The sequence below is a fragment of the Pyrus communis genome, chromosome 13 (assembly GCF_963583255.1).
Source record: "Pyrus communis chromosome 13, drPyrComm1.1, whole genome shotgun sequence".
In the NCBI taxonomy this organism is placed as follows: domain Eukaryota; kingdom Viridiplantae; phylum Streptophyta; class Magnoliopsida; order Rosales; family Rosaceae; genus Pyrus; species Pyrus communis.
Genome location: NC_084815.1, coordinates 17,340,502 through 17,360,482, shown reverse-complemented (window position 1 = coordinate 17,360,482; position 19,981 = coordinate 17,340,502). Strand labels below are relative to the sequence as shown.

At 38.9% G+C, this 19,981-nt stretch overlaps 1 protein-coding gene across 1 annotated transcript; it reads right to left on the bottom strand.

Moving 5' to 3' along the window:
* Positions 1–14,838: 14,838 nt before the first annotated feature.
* Positions 14,839–19,438, bottom strand: LOC137712637 (auxin response factor 9-like). Its single transcript, XM_068451750.1, has 14 exons — positions 19,080–19,438; positions 18,876–18,982; positions 18,657–18,758; positions 18,311–18,367; positions 18,068–18,220; positions 17,869–17,953; positions 17,597–17,687; positions 17,275–17,439; positions 17,053–17,166; positions 16,881–16,953; positions 16,592–16,748; positions 15,853–16,469; positions 15,548–15,735; positions 14,839–15,420 (listed from the first exon to the last, which is right to left on the bottom strand). The coding sequence occupies exons 1-14, from the start codon at positions 19,093–19,095 to the stop codon at positions 15,291–15,293; spliced, it is 2,055 nt and encodes a 684-aa protein (XP_068307851.1). The 5' UTR covers positions 19,096–19,438; the 3' UTR covers positions 14,839–15,290.
* Between the last annotated feature and the right edge of the window lie 543 nt (positions 19,439–19,981).

Sequence of the window (19,981 nt, the reverse complement as noted above, 5' to 3'; positions counted from 1 at the left end):
TATCACAATTTGGTTATATCCAGAGTATCCATCAAGAAAACAGTAAAAAGCATGACCGGCTAACCTTTCGAGCATCTGGTCGATGAATGGCAAAGGAAAGTGATCTTTCCTAGTCATGGCATTTAGCTTCCGGTAATCGATACATACTCGCCATCCAGTCTGAATGCGTGTAGGCACGAGCTCATTCTCATCATTCTTGATAACAGTTACTCCGGACTTCTTGGGAACGACTTGAACTGGAGAGACCCAACGGCTATCGGAGATAGGGTAGATCACTCCGCAATCCAAAAGCTTGATTATTTCCTTCTTCACCACTTCCATCATCGGAGGGTTGAGACGGCGTTGAGCCTCTCGAGTTGGTTTAGCCCCCTCCTCAAGAAGTATACGGTGCATGCATGTGGTAGGGCTTATTCCTTTAATGTCGGCCAAAGTCCACCCTATGGCCGTTTTGTGCTCTCGCAGCACCCTCACAAGCTTCTCCTCCTCCATTGCCGTGAGACTTGATGAAATGATGACGGGCAATGTTTCGCCTTTTCCCAAAAACACATACTTCAAATGGTCCGGCAACGGCTTAAGTTCAAGCGATGGTGCCTGAACAACAGAAGGTAGCATCTTAGTGGAAACTGAATTTGAAAGTGAGAGTGGAACCTTACCATATTGTTGTGGCAATGACTCAAGGGCTGCCACAACCTCAATTATTTCTTCACTAGAACCCATTGCAAAGAATTCCTCCTCCTTGCCGTGGCCTTGCATTGGCCCAAATCCTTCATTTTTGCGCTCTATGGCCTTAGTAATGGTTGTTTCCAGGGCGTCCTCGTTCAATTCTTCAAGGTATACCTGCGCCAAAGAATCGATAACATCAATGGAAAAACAAGAATGGTCATCAACGGGATATCTCATAGTTTCAGAAATATTAAAATCAATCACTTCCCCATCGAATTCCATTGTCAAGGTGCCTTTGTATACATCAATCTTCGTTCGGGCCGTCTTCATGAATGGCCTACCAAGTAGAATCGGCAAAGATGTAGAATGGGCTGAATCCTCCATGTCTAGGACGTAGAAATCAGCCGGAAAAATTAAATGGTTCACCTGCACAAGCACATCTTCCAAAACTCCTTTTGGATACGCGTTAGAACGATCGGCCAATTGTATAATTACACCATCTTGTTTTAATTCACCCAAATTCATAGATGCATAAATAGAATAAGGCATGACATTTATGGATGCACCTAAATCAAGCATGGCATGTTCAAAACGATTATGTCCAATCACACAAGGAATCGTGAAACTACCGGGGTTTTTGCACTTGGTAGGCAGTTTACGTTGCAAAACAGCGGACACATTCTCGCTTACCTTCACTACCTCTTTGTTTGCCCTTCTTCTCTTTGTATTGCATAGGTCCTTGAGGAATTTAGCATACTTTGGAACCTGTTTGATTGCATCGAGAAGCGGTATGTTCACTTGCACCTTCCGGAACGTTTCAAGAATGTCCTTCTCGCTTTCTTCCTTTTTTTCTTGCATGAACCTGCGAGGAAAAGGTACATTGGGCAGATTAGGACGTGAAGTACATGAATTTGAACTTAAATTACCTGATTTGGCCGAGTTAGGGTGATCTGCCTCAGGTTGTGTCGTCTCTTCATCTACTTTCTGGGCAGATTTGGGATTGTTTGGCTCGGTCCCAACTTCTTTTCCACCCCTTAGGGTGATGGCCTTGGTGGATTCGAATCCTCCCTTTGGATTGACTGTGGTTGAGCTAGGAAGCTTTCCTTGCTCTCTAATCTGTCCAAGGAACTCAGAAATCTGCCCTATTTGTTTCTTCATATCCGTCATCTCCTTCTCGTTATTTGCTATCCGGTTGTTTTGATTTTGCAACCCCTGCGAAATAGAGGTTAGTAATTGCATAGCTTGATCACTTTCCAAGGACGTACCTGAATGAGATGATGCCGAAGGTTGTTGGGGTTGTTGGGGTGCATACGGCTTGGAATAAAAACCAGGGGGGTTTGGCCTAAATCCTCCTTGTTGGGCAGCTTATTGTGGCTCCCTCCATTTGAAGTTTGGATGGTCCCTCCATCCGGCATTGTAAGTGTTCGAGTATGGGTTGTTTTGATTTTGTCCTTGGAAACCAATTGCATTGGCAGATTCCCACCCACCATTCTCGATTAGTTGAGGGCACTTGTCGGATGGATGCCCTTGAATTGAGCACACGCCACAAACTTGGTGTTCTTGTGCTTTTGGACCAATCACAACCTGAGAAACAAGAGAAGTAAGATTAGCAAGTTGTGATTGAATTTCAGAAATAGCACTCACCTCATTTACACTTTGTTGTCGTGGGGCTTCCCTTTGACCCACTCCTTCATATTGTTGAGCGTTGAGCGCTCGGTTGGCTATGAGAATCTTGGCATCCCTTGGTGTTTTGTCCACCAATGCTCCTCCCGCTGATGCATCAAGCATTTAACGTTCGATAGGAAGGAGGCCCTCATAGAAATATTGAAGGAGAAGTTCCTCCTTCATTTGATGTTGAGGACATGAAGCTACAAGGCCCTTGAAGCGCTCATAATAAGCCGGGAATGTCTCACCATGATTCTGTTGAATACCACTAATTTTCTTCCGTAGGAGAATCACTCTCGAAGTAGGGAAGAATTTCTCCAAGAAAGCACGCTTCATACTCTCCCACGAAGTCACAGTTCCCGGGGCTAGTTCGTAGAGCCAATCTTTGGCCTTGTCCATAAGTGAAAATGGAAAGGCCTTCATCTTCAATATACTCCCATCCACATTGACGGGGGTCATGCTCGAACAAACCACCTCGAACTCCTTCAAGTGTTTGTTGGGGTCTTCCATAGACAAGCCATGGAACTTCGGAATATGGTGTAACAAACTGGATTTGAGTTCAAATTCCTCAGTCTTCCCCTCTGCAGCCGTGGGGTATTGGATACAAAGAGGCAATGCATTATCCAAACCCGAGGCCGAAAGCTCCTTGATGGTTCTATTATCTGCTGCCATGGCTTGTTCTTCTTCAAAAATCTGATCCGTGGGCTTTTCTTCTACACCTACTTCGTCTTCTTCAAGCCCAGGTTGTGGTGGAGGTTGTGGTGGCTCTTGTTGACTCCTCGTTCTCCTCAAAGTGCGTTCAAAATCACCATCAAAGTCGGAGATGTTCTCTATAATAGGCCGAGAGCGACGAGTCATACACAGTACCTAAAAAACAAGGAAACAAACAAACTAAGAATCTGAAATAAGAATGCACGAAAAACTAAAAAAAATATAAAAATAAAGACAAAGGATTAGCAAAGTTGCTAATCCCCGGCAACGGCGCCAAAATTTGATGCGAGAATTACTTGACACTCAAATTAAACCCTCGTTTGACAATTGTAGTAGAATGGATAAGTGAGGGATCGTTCTAGACCGGGGATTAGGAGGGCTTGCTAAAACCTTCTAAATTGACTTAAAAACATAAAAACTAAATTAAAATACTCTTAACAAGACTACTATGACTCAGAATGGCTTTGAAAAACTCAAATTGTCTAAAACAATCAAATTGACTCAAATAGAAGCTAGAACTTGATTTAGACGAATTTGCAATTGTTTATGACTCCAAAAGCTTAAAGATACAAAAATAAAACAAATACGAATGATTAAGACTTAACAAAATAGGGGGGGAATTGTGGTTGGACGATATTAAATTAAAAAGACAGAATATAATTAAATGCAAAATGTAAATATGAATGTGATAAAAATATGGATGATGGAATAGCCAAGGGGTTCTTCTCCACACATGTTACACTTGCAAACAAAATTGATTCTCAGTTGGTCTTTCGATAAGTTGTGAAACTCAATGCTCCAAGTTAATTAGATCCGCTTAGATTAACTTTCAGATTTCCCTAAATTCGTTGGATTGAATGGAATACGCATTACAACCAAATTATTCTTAATCAAAGTCCCTAACTATGGAATACGCATGATAGAGACATTCAACAAAGATCATTAAGTTCAACGGAAATCATAAACATCGACGAGGCATTCGTTACTATGGAATACGCATGAAACTTATGCCAAGAATTCGTTTAACGCGATTGTTTATAAGCAACCTCCACTACTTGTGAATATAAGTTCATAGCGATTAGGTGAAATTCACTTATATTCTAGCGTCATATTTATGCATGAAAATTAAGCTTGCAATCTCAATGAACATACATAAATAAGTTATTAATCAAACAGTTAAACGAATTGAATCCACAACTTATGAAATTCCAACCAAACGTAATCAATTCAAATTGCAAATATAAACATAGTTTCGAATCACCCCCTAGCTAAAGGGGGTTTAGTTCCTCATAACTTTGAAATCAAAGAAACACCTAAACATTCCAACAACTCAAACTGAATTGTATGAACGTTTAGGCACTCTTCTCTTCCATTACAAAACAAAGAAAATTGAATTTAAACATTGAAATCAAAGAAACACCTAAACATTCCAACAACTCAAACTTGAATTGTATGAACGTTTAGGCACTCTTCTCTTCTTCGTTTTTTGTCGCACAAGGTCTAAGGTGAGTTTTTGGGGGATGAGTGGTTTGGGGGATTATGGAAATGGAAGAAATGGAGGAGAAAGGGAAGGGAATGGTGCAGAAAATGGAGAGACTCACGGCTAGGGAGAAGATGGAAGTGTTTGTAACTGAAAATGTGTATGGAAGAGTGAGTAATGGAGAGATTTGAATGGGGAATGAAAATCAATCCAAATGAATGAAGTGTGTGTGGTTTATATAGGGAGAGAGTGGGTGAGAATGTGGCTGCAATGCATGTGAAAATCAGCTAGGAAAGTGGGTGGAAAGCTGGAATTGCACAAGGGAAATGCTGGAAAGGCAAGGGAACCCACGGCATGGAGGTTTTGGTGCATGTGTTTGGTGAAATTGTTTGTTGGGAAAAGTTTTGTGAATTAGGTGGATTGTAGGTGGGTTATGATGATGAAAGCATGTGGAATTGCAAGGAGGAAAGGTGCAAAAAATGGAGGGATACACGGCTAGAATGGAAGTGTTTGGTGATGTATGCAATGATGAAGAGTGAATAAAAAATGCATGTAGGGTTAGCTAAGTTGGCTTTGTTTGAGTGCATGTGTTTGGTGGAAACAAAGGGGGGTAGCACGGCTTTGATGGTGTTTTGTAATTGCATGTGTGTGAATGTGATAGCTAAGGTGAATTATATGTGGAATAAAGATGGAGAAGGTGGTGTAATGATGCATGGTTGTAGTTTAAGGTGTTGAATATGGATTTGCATGGACTTTGAAGTGATTGTGGGTTTTGGAATTGGAAGGAAATGCATGGCCATAAGGGAGAGAATAAGAGAGAATGGGCTAGGCCCTTTGTTTTATGTCCAAAGTGAATACAAGGCCTTCAAATTCGTCCATCCTCTTCGCTCCATGGATAAGCTATCCAATCCATGCCCAAAAATGCTCCAAATGGCCTCAAAATGCACTTTCTTGCTCCCTAAGCCCTTAGAACCTGAAAACACACAAAAGAAGCATAAAGAACTAAAATAACTAAAGAAACATAACGTAAATGTACGAGAACAAGCCATTTAAGTCGCATGAATATGCTCCTATCAGATACCAAGGAGGAGACCATAACACGGGGAAAATAGTAGGGGCCTTGGAAGAAATATGTTGAATCCCTAAGAAGAAATGATATGAGTATCTAAACCTTGAGAGTATCTTGTAATAAACCTCCAGCCGTGGACAAGGTCAGAAATAATGGACATGCAAAGACGTTGGAAATAGATTGAATGAACCTAAAATTAAACTTATTTCAAGCTTTCTAAATAGCCGAAATAGTAAAAAAACTCGCAAAGACTCAAACATTGTGCAACGGAAGGAAAAAGCAGTTACGCACACACAAAAACATCCTAAAAAAATAGCCAAAGAATTTGAAACAGGCAAACATGTACCAAATTAATACGCTAACCACTTTCAAAGTTGCTTAGAAGACTGGTAGTTGGAAAAAAAGATGAGCAGTACATTCCTCATAAACATGACAAAGACAACAAATGTCACGCCCCGATCCCAACATACGTCTAGGATTGACACGTGACGTCACCAAATACCCGTCTCTAACATGCCCCGCCTCCGGAAAAAGGCAAAACATAACTTAAGATCCAACTGTGCAATAATTCTTCGTAGACTTTATGGTTGCATCTAACATCCTCGTCAGGCTGCCTACGTACCCTAAATAAGGATCAAGCCATTCGTAGTTCATTACTTCACTATACTCGAACATTCATCACATAAGTTGTTATCTCCCAACAAAATACCACAATGCATATCATGCAATATTTCAAAGACAAACGACGAAGCACAATCATATTCTCTCACCATATTTATCAACAAGTCTAATCATAACAATAACAATGATATCCAACATAATAATCCCACATGACGAATAACATTTCCACTTCATCCATCACATAAATCATCAAGTTTCCCACATAAAATCACAATTCATAGCGTGTAACATATTAAAGAATTAACAATGCACAATATTATTCTCTAGAAACATTAATCAACTAAAATAATCATAATAACAACACTCATATCCAACGTCATTCCACAATCCCGTCAATTAATCAATTCGTGAATCAAAGATGCACAATCTTAGCATTTGATTACGTTAATCAAACAATGCGATAACACAACATTTCATGAATTTAACCAAGGAACCCTATATAATTCCCCACTTGGATTATGAGTAATAAACATGGTAATTCTAATTTATATTCACAATATCTATTGTGGGTAATTCCTATCCACGCGAATTTAGGATTCTAAGATAACCTTATGGAAATGAACAAGAGCAAGGATTCCGGACCACTCAATGGAATCCAACAACATCGGGTTCCAGACCACTCAACGGAACCAAAATATCAAGCGGTTTCTCGTAATCTACCCAGACCTGTCACATGTAAAATCAATGCCTACATTATAGGAATGGTACACTGGAAAATCAGGCACTCATATAAGCTGCGAGGCACAAGTGAGTGACAATAATACAAGTATGGGATATTCAATAAAAACAAACCAACGATCACAATCTATAAATATCAAGTATAAAATTATACTTTATGGAATCATAATCAAGTCGCTGAAAACTCCGTAGAAGTCACTCAGACATCCAACGGTTCTTCCAATTCAAACCACAAGATTCCCAAAATCCATCGTTCATATATACATTAAAAACTAGGCTAGAGGAACGCAGTTCGACCGAAGACTACATCTCTGGAAAAAGGGGATTTCGGACCACCCAATTAAACCAAGACACCAAAGGGGATTCCGGACCATCACTCAACGGAATCGTGAAGCACAATGCATAACAACCAATCAATGAAACAACACATGAATCAAGTTACTCAAGTTATAAAGGCTCAACGAAACAAGAAATGAAATAATGAAACGAGGGTGAAACACATTTCGAAGCAACCCCATGACAATGGGTTAACGGTCCACCACTAGCCCTCACCTTTCATCAAATCAAGCCAATCATACAAATCCAATATGCGCGTCAAATCACATATCACGATCATCATCAGTACACAAGCCAAATCATGTTTAATAAACATAGGTTTATGGCTATATGTATCTATATATATATATATATATATATAACCAAGTCATATTCACAGATGATACCAATATAAGAATTCAAGGTAATAACCATATCACATATGTTAAAGTCACTAACCGAGATAAGTCGTAAAGCCTCACAGGGCTTCAATTAATACTAATCTTAACTAAAAATAATGTTCTATAATGCATTGAGGTTTGGTGACAATCCAACGGTCGGATTATCGTCAATCACCCAAACAAGTGGCGGTCCAATTTGATCACCACACCAAACAATGGAATTTTGGGAAACCGAGCTAGACATAGGTTCACAGGGTCACTAGAAGGTATTTGGTACCTAGACAACACTTGTGGACGGTCCCACACACCGCCACACGCGGTGCTAGTCAAAGTGGAGGGTTTAGAAACCCTGAATTTTCAACATTAACTAAATGAGCTCAAATTTACGTGGTAGCTAGAGCTCAACAAAGGAAACACTTTTCACAACTAGGCCAACGATAAATTCTAACCGGAAACCGTCCAAATTCACCAAAGAAAGCCGGATTTCTAGGGTTCTAAACACCTCACTCTAAAATGAATACGAAAGCACATCATACCAACTTGAAGGTTATGAAGAGTAGATGAAGTTTCATACCTCACTCGAAGGAAATGGTTGCTAGAATCACCGGAAAAATGATAAAACCTCTGAAATCTAACACTACAGAGATGTAGGGCTCATTAAGAGCTTTCCATGGACACCAAGAGCACCCAAAAAAGAGCTTGGATGAAGGAGATACAAGCAGTTTAAGTTTACGGGTTAACGGGTTAGCAGCACCCCTTTTTCCTTCCCTTTTTTTTTTTTTTTTTTTTCAGAAACCTTCCCCCCACCCCTCATTCCCCCCTTTTATTTGATTGGTCCTCTTATGTTTGCTTAAATCTGATAAGGCTTCTTCCTTGTGGAAGTTTAATCGATTTAAAATCTATAGTTTAGTAAGACAACTTCAAATGTCCGTAACTATACCATTATAATTCAGACTCGAAAACGGATTTCGCTTATACGTTCGTGGTTTCAAGATCTATTCGAAAATATAAATGGGGACCTCCAAAGGTCTACGGATTTTAAACAATTAATTTTCAAACTTCAAACTTTGTAACTAGTTTAGTTAAAATATAAATTCAAACAATTTAAAATAAATTCTCGAAAAATAATATAAAATCTCAATAATACAAATACGTAGATTATAACAATAAATTTCAGGAATGGGATTTCACAACAAATGGATGCCGAAGATGTATGACGTGGTTGCATTGTAACCTCACTAGGAAGTTTATCATGAAAAACAGGCCGAGTCAAAATAGATAGTCGAGACAGAATGAAATACTGCTAAATAACTTTTGCCCAAGCACAATCACTATGTCTCATTCGAATTAGATCATAATCAAAAGATAAAGAAAAACTCCCAGAAAGATATGGCTTCCCAAATCAATTTGTCACAATTGTTGTCAAGGGTACAAGATGATGAAAAATTTCATGAGCTTGAAAAATCTATAATGACCAACTCTGATCTCTGAGCTTTTATTACCTTTGAAACCCGAGGAAGAATTGTAAAAGAAATGACAAGAGATAATGAAAGGCTAATAATCAGCTTGTTCACCCATTTATCAAACTAAAAACAAACTAGCCTTCCATCTCCAATAATCCAACAACTATTGATATTCAGAACAAGTAAAGCACCTTCAAACCATGTTACACAGATGATTGCAAATAGACATCTTGTTTTGCAAGGCGTGAGAGGAAAATTTTGGCGGGCAAAAGAACCTCACGAAGAAGAAGATTGTAAAGTAACCCCAGCCAAAATTAAGCAAGGCCGTCAAGTTCAAAGTAGTTAAATCACGAGACCACCTTTAATTTTAGGCCCACACACCATATTCCATTTAATAATTACCAATTTACGAGAAGCCAAATCTCTAGACCAAATAAAGTTTCGAAAAGTAAAGAGATGCTTCAAAAGGCCAGTCGACCACTAATATAATGAGAAACTATGCAAAAATAAACTTTAATAAACTGATTGCACTAATTGAACTCGTCCAGCCATAGAAATAAGTTTTCCTTTCCAACCCGAGAGACGGGCTTTAGCCTTATCAACCAAAGATTAAAAGAAAATTCTCCTTGGCTTACCACGAAAAATTAGGACACCAAGATATGTGAAGGGAGCAACACCCAAACGAAGCGCAAATGTCTCGAGTCAAAAGTCATAAGATGAGAAAAGGTGAACCGAACATAAAAAGCGCTCTTATGTGCATTAATAAATTGTCCAGAAGCACGACCATACTTGTTAAGGAAATCCTGCAAAGACCGAAAAGATCGAACATTCCCACAAGAGAAAATAAATAGATCATCAACGCATAACACATGAATGGGAGGGCAACAACCCCGCGGAGTTGACATAGAAGTAATCCGCCTAGTAGAGTAAAGCAAATTTAAACCTCGGCTAAGAGCTTATCTTGAACAGAAAGTTTGCAACTGCAAGTGGTCGTACTAAGTGATAGTGGCAGGCACCTCGAATTTAGGGATAAGCCCCACAAAGTTACAATTAGCATTTGGATATAACCATCCGCTTAAAGAAATCTTGTACAAAAACAATATTAGCCAATTCAACGATATCCCAACATAACTGATAGAAAGAACCAAAAAAACCATTAGGTTTGGGAGCACTCGAATGATCCATGAAAAAAAGAGCATTTCTAATTTCATCAACTGAAGTCAAACAAGAAATAGTAGAATTTTCATTTTCACTAACCATAGTAACACCACAAACATCCTCAATTCTACTCGGAGTGAAGGGAGAATTATATAAGGAACAATAAAACTTTACCACATGATCAACAATCTCAATAAGATAAGAGAACACACTATCACCATCTAAAAGAGTAGTATTCTAGAAGAAGAAGCCTACCTCGAGCATAAGCATGGAAAAAAAAGTGTGTTACGATCACCCTCAGTAAGCCATAACTCGAGCATCAAGGACAACCATCTTGGCCACAACTTCCTCATTAAATCTCTTTTGAGAGTTCCATTAGAAGAAACAATATTTAAGTTTTTCCATAGCAATAGTGACATTTCTATGGATATCACAAAATATATTAGGATTCCAATATTGAAGACAACGCTTAAGAATTTTAAGCTTGTGCAACATAATAAACATAGGACATCCATGAGCAATACTTGACTGCCAGCCCTTAGTCCTTACATCAGTGAAACCAGAATGTAAAGTTCACATGGACTGAAATAAAAAAGGTCGAGGTCCCCTAGGTAAAGCATCAAAGGCCGAAAAAACAAGATAATTGTGCTCTGAGACAACTCTTAGCAAAGCAGAACAACTAGCAAGGTTCTAAAAGACGTTAGGCGGGCTAGTCGGATGGTGGGTTAAGGCCTAGCGCCTAAGCGGGACCTAGACGAACACCTAGTTGGACTAGGCAAATTTGAGTAAATTAATTATATAGTATATAAATTAGTTAAATTTGAACATTAAATAATATGTTATTTAAAGAAAAAAAGTATATATACATATGCAATATGAGAGTTTTAGGTACATAAGAATATATTATGGATTTTATAGTATAGTCTTAAAATTAAAAAGAATAATAAAACATTACAAAAAATAATAATAAATAAACACTGATGTTGCGTTCAGAGAGGAAAGAAATAAAAGGATATAAATAAAAGTAGTAAAAATGAAAATGATGGGGACCATGGCAAAAGAAAGTGTGCAACTATAAAACAGTGGAACAATGTTAAAAGAAACCGTGGGATTAAAAAGATGGTGGGGACTAGCTCAAGTCATCTTCTTTCTTGCATAACCCCGACTCTACAACAAAAAATTAAAAATTAGAGTCCAGCGTCTTAACATTTGCCAACCTACCCCCGTCCAACCCCGCCCATACCTGCTAGCTCCATTTAGTCCCGCCTAGGCACCTGCCTAACATGCTTTCCGATTTTGTGGCCGGTTAAAATTTTCAAGACACATTTACATGTGACCACGAACATCCCAATTATTAGTGCAAGTATAGAAAGAACCAAGAGTGTCCATATGAGTAAAATCTCATAGCTCAGTAGTATTATGAAAATCTTCACATGTGAGCTCAAAGGATAGCATTAAAATCACCAATTGTCATCTAGGGTATAGTAGTATGAGAGCGAACTTTTCCAAAAGATCACACCACAAGTCGTGATGACGACTAGAAGTAGTAACCGCATAAACAATAACAAAATGAGAAAGGACACAACAAAAAAAGCCTAAAAAGTAATTTGTTGGTCTGCAGAAGAAATCATAGAAGCAGCAATGATTCGTAGAATACAAAACCTAAGTATTAGTCAGCAAGTTACCTCTATTATTAACGGTAATTAAAAGAAGACCCAAAGAATCCCAATACGTAGGAGAAATAGAGTCAAAAGTAACCATAAGTTCAAAAATGCAAACTATATCTAAATGATGAGAATGGCAAACATTGGAAAGCTTCATACGTGTATCAAAATTACAAATACCATGAAAATTTTAGTAAAGTAGCTTCATTTTGAAGTAGAAATAACTTGGCTTTCTGCTCTGGTGATATAAGTTCCTCTAGCCTAGTAGCGTCAACTTTCTACTTCTTTTCAAGTTTCTTTTGTTGTGATTTACTAAGCACAGGAGTAAAAGCATCATCACTAGTATTAACTAGTAATAAGAGAGGATCCCTATGAAAAGTATTAACTAGGGGACACATGGTTTAGGACGATAAACTTGACGAGTTCTTGAGCGTCCTCGTTGATGAGCCTTGTCCCTCTTTTCTAGCACCTCATTATGATCTTTCAAGCTCTATATTTGTTCGTAGTATGACCTATAAGGCCGCTATGACCGCAAGCCGGAGGTAGATTCTCATAAATAATGTCAACAGAAAAGCCATGTTAACGTTCAACCATAATAAACGCAGGTAAATCTGTAGAAAGATCCACATCCACTAGAATTATAGGATGATATCCAAATAAGTGTTCCTTTTTAGCATGATTGAGTACGCATACCCCAAGCAATTTCCATACGAATAGGAGGGTGCCAATCTTCTTGGCTTAACCCATAAATTTGAATCGATACATGTGCACTGAGTTTGAAAAAGGATGTCACTAGGTTGAAATCCGGTTGCCATTAAGATAACCTAAAAAGACCAAACTGAAGCGTACAAGTTCCACCACCCCCACACACTCCGCATGTCTTCTTCTTTGGAGAAATGAAGATCAAAATATCCCTTAGGACCCTCCCCAACGGAATCAATTGCCAAGAATTTGGAATCCTCCATAAAGACGCCAGATCATTCTTAATAGCATCGATTTCCATTGGTACCCTCCCTTCCTTTAATAAAAGCCTTCCAATGACATTGGCTCGACATGAACGGTTGGTCCCGAAAAAGATTCTCACTAATCTTGCCATAACTCACATCACCACGAACAGCGGGCGCAGGAAGTTGTCTAAGATTAAGAACTGAGAAATCTCCATGGACATAAGGGGTTGTTTGCTGGGCTAGCAAGTAACATCTTGGACCATAAAACTTGATTGAATTGGCTCAGTTGGATCCGTCATTTGATCCAATCATATCGGGATTCGAAATTTAGTGATCCAATCAGCTACACGAAATTAACAACCGAGTAAAATTAGATTCGATTTATTGGTTTCTAACTCATTATTTACAAAATTCAATCGAATTTGATCGGTTTGGGCAGATTGGAATTAGTGATCCAATCCGCTTAACCTAACCCATGGAAATGGAACAAGAGAATAAGAATTCGTTTGAAGAGTGCTTTTAAACAATTGAATTTTTTTTTTTTAAATATTCTTTTTAAACCAATCCTTGGTAAAATACAAGTTAATTTTGAAAAAAAAAAAAAAACACTTAAAGTGCTTCTTGTAAGCAGCACATAACTAGTGCTTCTTAAAGGAAGCACATAATGTTTTTGGTCTAAAATCATTCTCTCAACAAACGTTTTCAATCATTTAAACACATTTTTCAAACAAGTTCTAAACCACCCACAGATTAGCAAATGATCATTAAAAATCATTCAAAGCCTAATATTAATTAATTAACCATGAGGTGGTGGTACAGTGGTAAAGGACGGATTACGAAACTAGAGGTCACGAGTTCGAAACCCGCTACTGGTGTGAAAGTTAGACTTGTGATCTGGAAGAGACTGAAATGCCTCTGTGAGTCTTCCCAACCTCTGAAAGAGGTGAATAATCGTGACTTACTATTAGTTGTCCCCCTTTTAAAAAAAAAAATATATATATATATATATATATTAATTAATTAACTAACTGATACAACAACAGAAGATTGCATACTGCATAATGTCAGTCACTATCGGGAAATATGGAAAAATTAACCAGAATTTGGACCTATATAGAATTATAGCTATCATTTTATGTTTATGATAATTATAACAAAAAATTGATGTAAAAATACTAACATGCCCTTAATGACTAAAAACTTTCTCATTCCCTCCGATTTTCTCAGCAACCAAACACCAACAACAACAACAAAACATCACCCAATAAAGTTTTAACGTAACTGATAGTTTTGGGACTAAAGAGTTGGAAAACTTGCAATCTACGTTTGAAACTGAAATCTGCGTTTGACACTGAAAAAGCTCTAATGCCCAACAAGTTTTCGATTTGATGATTTGGATGTCCGTGTAGGTGGGCATAGAGAAACCCCATGGGCCAAAACCGCCATTGGAGGTCTGCTTTCTCATCGTCCCTGCGTTTGGATGAAGGGTGAGCTGCAGAATGCCCGGCAGGCCATCCGGTGGGCCGCCGACTACCACCTCAAGGTTACTGCGCACCCAGGCACCATTTATATTCAGTAGTTTATTACCCACCCACAGCATTCTTCAAATTTCTCTGTTTTTCTTCTAAAAAAATAAAATATTATGAGCTATTTTTGTGGTTCTTTTGGAAGATGCGGAGGCTATAAGCTCAGTGGCATTTGGAAGAAGGATTGGCGACTCTGGTTCCATTTGTTTGGATGTGAGTGGTCAGCGAGGGACTAGAGTCTTCAGAGGTATATGCTGGTTAAGAGGGACTGAGATACTCAGCGAGTCGTGGGAAGAGGACGAACTTGGCTTGCGGCTAACAAAATTGGATATTTTGGTCGTGGAATAGGATTTAAGGTTATATTAGTATTTTCACATCAATTTTTTATTATAATTATCATAAATTTAAAGGTGTGACTATAATTCTATATGAGATCCAAATTTTGATTACTTTTCCAAATTTCCCGACACTATCCACCAAAACATTTCACTGCCAAAAGTACATATATTTACAACAGCATCATATGGAACAAGATACCCTAAAAACACCCAACTCCAACGACCCACCACAATGAATATTCACAGATTCCTAATCCTACCCACTACCAAACACAGGACAATGACATAATTGCCATTGCACCTTTTTTCAATTTCCAGTCAAATGTAGTCTAGCTAGCTCTAAAAAACGAGCTACCAATTAGCCGATGTCCTCTTCTCCTCCTGCTTCCAACTTCAATCTTCTCTCCCTCCTTTTTGCCCAAAAATCAAGTCTTCCCTCCCTCCCTCCCTCCACAAACAAACGACCAAAAGACCTGCCCCGAAAATCAACAAAACCAACGCGTATTTAAAAAATCAACAACCTGACCGTTGTTAGTCCGAGCTGATGACCGTCCCCCCTTCGACTTCTAGTGACGACATTGGAAGTTCGCAGCCTGCGCTGATTTTCTTCACGTCTTGACTCGAACAAATAAAGATCCTTTTCACCATGTCACAGAACTCCCTGCAAAGATAACGACGCAAAGGTTTTAAACTAAACAAGGAAACATGTTAGGAAAATCCAAATACAAACTCCTTGATTTTTTATTTTTTTTTATTTTTTTATTTTTTTTGTAATAAAGTATACTTACGACCACGGGTCATCGCCCATAAGCATCATATCTCCTTCATTATCAGTAAAGACAATTTGCCACATGTTGCCGGGGCGAATCTGTCCCTTAATGTCAAACATCTCCTCCAGTTCATCTATAAGCTGATCATATCCTTCCAACATCGTCAAGTCCACTGCTCGGCCAACAGCTATCCCCTGCATTTGAACCTTTTGGGATATACAAACGCCACAACTCAGCACTTGAGCTCAAGACTTCAAATCTATAACATGAATACTTGATATTTCAGAATAAAAAACAAACAAAAATAATTCTACTGTGAGCACCTTGGTGCGACTTCTGGCAGAAGTAGAGCAACTCTGCTTGCTTTGTGTCTCCTTAGGTGATACTTGCAACTGTCCAGGTTTTCTTTCTTTAGAAGCCTTTGAAAGGTCAGATTTCTGGTCTGACTCAGCAGCTAACATGTTACTAACACGTCCTTCAGTGGTTCCAGTAGATCCACTGATTGGTTGTGGAGGTGCCTTCTCCATGGCAGGGAAGCATGTCGAATGACTAGTAAAGTCTATACCAAAAATTCGGCAACTAGTACCCATCTCAGTTTTCTTCTCTTTTTCAACATGGTCAAACATTGAGTCATTTTTAGGCTTTGATGAGTTTGGAGTTGAATATCCAGACAAAACAGGCCAAGCAGAAACACTTTTACTATCCTCCATTGTTTCCTGGAACATGTGCGGAGAACCACCTGCCTGAGAAGACAGCCATCCCCCATCAGTCTGAGTCCTTGGAACATTGTTGTTATTGCTGATCACGTCAGCCTGTTGATGATGCCATACAACATGATTTTCACTTCTTTTGCCTTCAGCAGCGACACTCAGTGTTGACATGTCATGGGGCTGTGTCAGCCCAGAATTCCACGTAGCTGACCCTGTTGAACTCATTGCATCTAATATCCATATAAGTTAGAATACTCTGGCCCAAAAAACCTAATCCAAGGCAAAGGATAAAAAGGGGGGAAATGTTGCTGTTTAGTTGGTTACTAGGAAACAGAAAGAAAAAGGTTCCTACCTAGAGCTGGGATTTCAGTGGGTGGTCGGGGCCTTTTGTTCTTCACCACAACAGATGGTTGAGGAAGGCTCGGAATTACAGACGCCACAAAAGGTTCAATCTCCCAAGGCGATACCCTATCAGGCCTTGGAATGGATGCAGACTCATCCCAGTGAACCTGGAAGATATTTCAGAAGAGCAAATTTATGTCAGAATTTTCATTTAACGTCCAGGACAAGGAGAAGGGGAAGAAAGGAGAAAGGAACAAGATAACAAGAAAAAGAAAAGGAAACCAGTACTAAGAGTTTACTTTAAGTGACCGCCATTTTGAATCTGCCCAGTGAGGAGATATATCTTCAAGACCAACTATTGTGCCTGAAAACCTGGAAAAATGAAAGAACATAGAACAAAATACATTAGAAAGCCCATAAACAAATTAAACCGAGTAAACATGCTATAGCACTGCTGCATTTGACTTCTACCTTCTCTCGGGAGCATCTTCCCCCTCAAACCTCATTTTGAACCTCATTCCGACTGAAAACTTATTGTTGACAGCCTCCAAATACTTGTTCAAACCGATAATGAACTGACTTGTCCTGGACATTTCAAAAGGAAATCAAGATATAGACCATGAGAAATCCTGTGTTAAATGATTCAGCGCAACAAACATTTTAAATTCTGCAGGTTAATATAATACGACATACCTTGGCTTATAGTACACGACAAAAAGAGTTTGGGTTGCAACTGCATGAGATGCAGTTGCGAGAACCCCTACGTGCATGCTTTGACTCGAGATCACTGATGATGGCATGCTGCTTTGTTGACGAGCAAGACGTCTAACTCCAACACGTAACTCCCCGTTGCCCCCTCTAGGAAACCAATTTTCTACAGATTAGTGAATGTTTGACCGAAAAATATACATGCCTCACGTACGATGTGCAAAATTCAATTTTCCAGGCTACACTGTTAAATTTAGTTGACAAAAACAGTAAGAGAGAAGGGACAAGAACAAATGGCAATGTTTACCTGAGAAATACAAAGGAATCCCCAGCACTTAATCTCTTGGAGGTGACAAAAGTACTCCATCCCGTTGTAAGCAAGTGCCTCCGTGGTTGACCTGTTCAGTTAATCACAAATAGATGAACCGTGAGCAACAATCGATAAAGTTAATTGATACATCATTCACCATGTTTGAATTTTTTTCATACAAGATGTCCAACTCATGATCTCCTCCTAATAATTATGAAATCCCGCATTTGGGACAATTGCAAGAGTGCAGGGAAAATGAAGTACATCACCTCTGAAAATATGCTTAAATCGCCACTCGTAACCATGAAGATCCTTGGCAACCAATTCCTGAGTTGGGGTTGCCTGGGTCATGTCCTGAAAAAGAAATTGACCCATGGTGAAAAGGTACAGACATGAAATCAAATGAAAGAAATAATGAGACCAAGAAAGAACAGCCAAAACAAAAGCTAGAATAGAAAATACATATACCAGTGCAGGAAGGCATTCAGTGGCGTGTTTCCGGAGAACAGAAAACCCGCCATGGGTGCTTGTATCAGAGGCAGTTAAGACCTTGCAGAATGAGTGAACTGCAGGTTTTTGAGGTTCTGGAAGGCATGGATCAGGACTAGTAGGCTCCGTTTGCTAAACATATAAACGTATTACTGTTAATAATGACAAAGAAATATTGCTCAGACAGCGAAAATCTAACCAGGAAGTTCATTTGGTTCTTACATTTGCATCCGGAATTAAAGTAATCTGTGCATAAACCTCATCTGTTTCCTGCTCAGCCTAAAATTGCAGACAACTAAAGGTAAGATACAGAACAATTTCACAAATTATTCCCAACATGTTTGGTTACTGAGAAAATCCAGGAAATTGAAGATATAAATTCTAAAAATTTTAAAGTTGAAGACTTTCCAATCATTAGACCCCCTAATCAGCTGGAGATGAAATCAGCTAACAAATCCAGCTGATCTGAGTTATCATTTTCCATGAATCAGAAACAAAAGTTTTCTACTTCCAATCTTCCATTTTCTCAGCAACCAAACACAAATTAAAGAAAACAAAGAGGAAATACCAATAGGGTCACGTTAACAACGCGGCAAATAATCTTCGGGGGAAGATTGAACTGCGGAATCCCTTGATTCAGTTCCTGATTTGTTGGTGTTGACGCCTCCAGCTAAAACATAATCCCCAAAAATAGCAAAAAAACCTTCAATTTCGACGAAAAGATTATAATCCCATAAGCAGAAACACAAAATTAAATAAATATAAAAAAGGAAGATGGAAAACTCACTTGTTCCATGTGCCCCTGTGGAAAGTAGAAGACTCTCTCCTGGACGCGAGGCACATCGACTAGTGGGCCCGCGCAGGCCTTCCATAGCTCCGGATACAGATCGCCGCCTGCAAAACAAAACACCCAAACAAAAATGGGAAGGAAAAAAGGTTTAATTTTCCGGGAAAATCCGAGAAAGTGTGAGAAAACCAACAGCCATTTCACCTTCCCGATTCGCCATCGTTGAAGTCGTACCCTCCCGAGTCAACAAATTTCAAAATTCCCACAACAAAAGCTCAGATAATCTCTCGATTCTGATTCTCTCTCTCTGTCGCTGTCTCTGTCTGTGTCTCTCTCTCTCTCTTTCTCTCTCTCTCTTCGGTCTAAGCAGATAAAGCTGAGCTGAATGTATAGATATAATTAAGCACACTAATGACTCCTTAATAAGCCGTTAATACGATTTTAATCACACAAAGCTCCCACCACTTCCACTCTTTCTCGCTTCACACACTCTTCGTGTAACGATCGCTGATCGATAAGAACCGTTACGCCGAAACCACCAAAAAACTCTCACACCCCCCTCTCTCTCCAAAAACACTCTCACACCTCTCGACAGGAAATCCAGTAGAAGAAAACGCCGTTACAGAGGATCCCAAATCGCTTTGCGCGCGTCTTATTATACGCGACTTTGTGTTGGATTTAACACCTCCACTGTTCTCTCTCCTCCTTTCTGTAACTGAACTAACCGTAGTTAGAGGATTAAACGGAGGGGTGGGTTAACCGGACGGAAAGGTGGGGCTCTGCGGGGTGTAAAGGATCAGAAACACAACGGCGTTTCGAAACGGCCGGTTTATTTTATAAAAAAAAGTTTTAATACATAATGTATTATATAGATAATGCTATAAAGACCAAATGATACAGTTGTGAATAATTGAATTACATTAAGTTTGGTTAACGTACTTATTTTCTATTGCCGACGTATCATTTGGTTTTTAAATTGGTTTACCACGCATTACCCTATTTATACTATGCAATGGAGGAATTGACAAGTCTGACAATATGGTAATCATAATAATTTAGTTCAAATTCATCTTTAACAACAATCGACTTTAAAACATGTTACTTAT

Excerpts from the sequence above, each read along its gene's own strand:
- LOC137712637 (XM_068451750.1), bottom strand. Across the intron at positions 18,759-18,875 it reads CACAGGGGCACATGGAACAA|CTGGAGGCGTCAACACCAAC; the intron begins GTGAGTTTTCCA and ends ATTATGTTTTAG. Across the intron at positions 15,736-15,852 it reads CTGCCAGAAGTCGCACCAAG|GTTCAAATGCAGGGGATAGC; the intron begins GTGCTCACAGTA and ends ATATCCCAAAAG.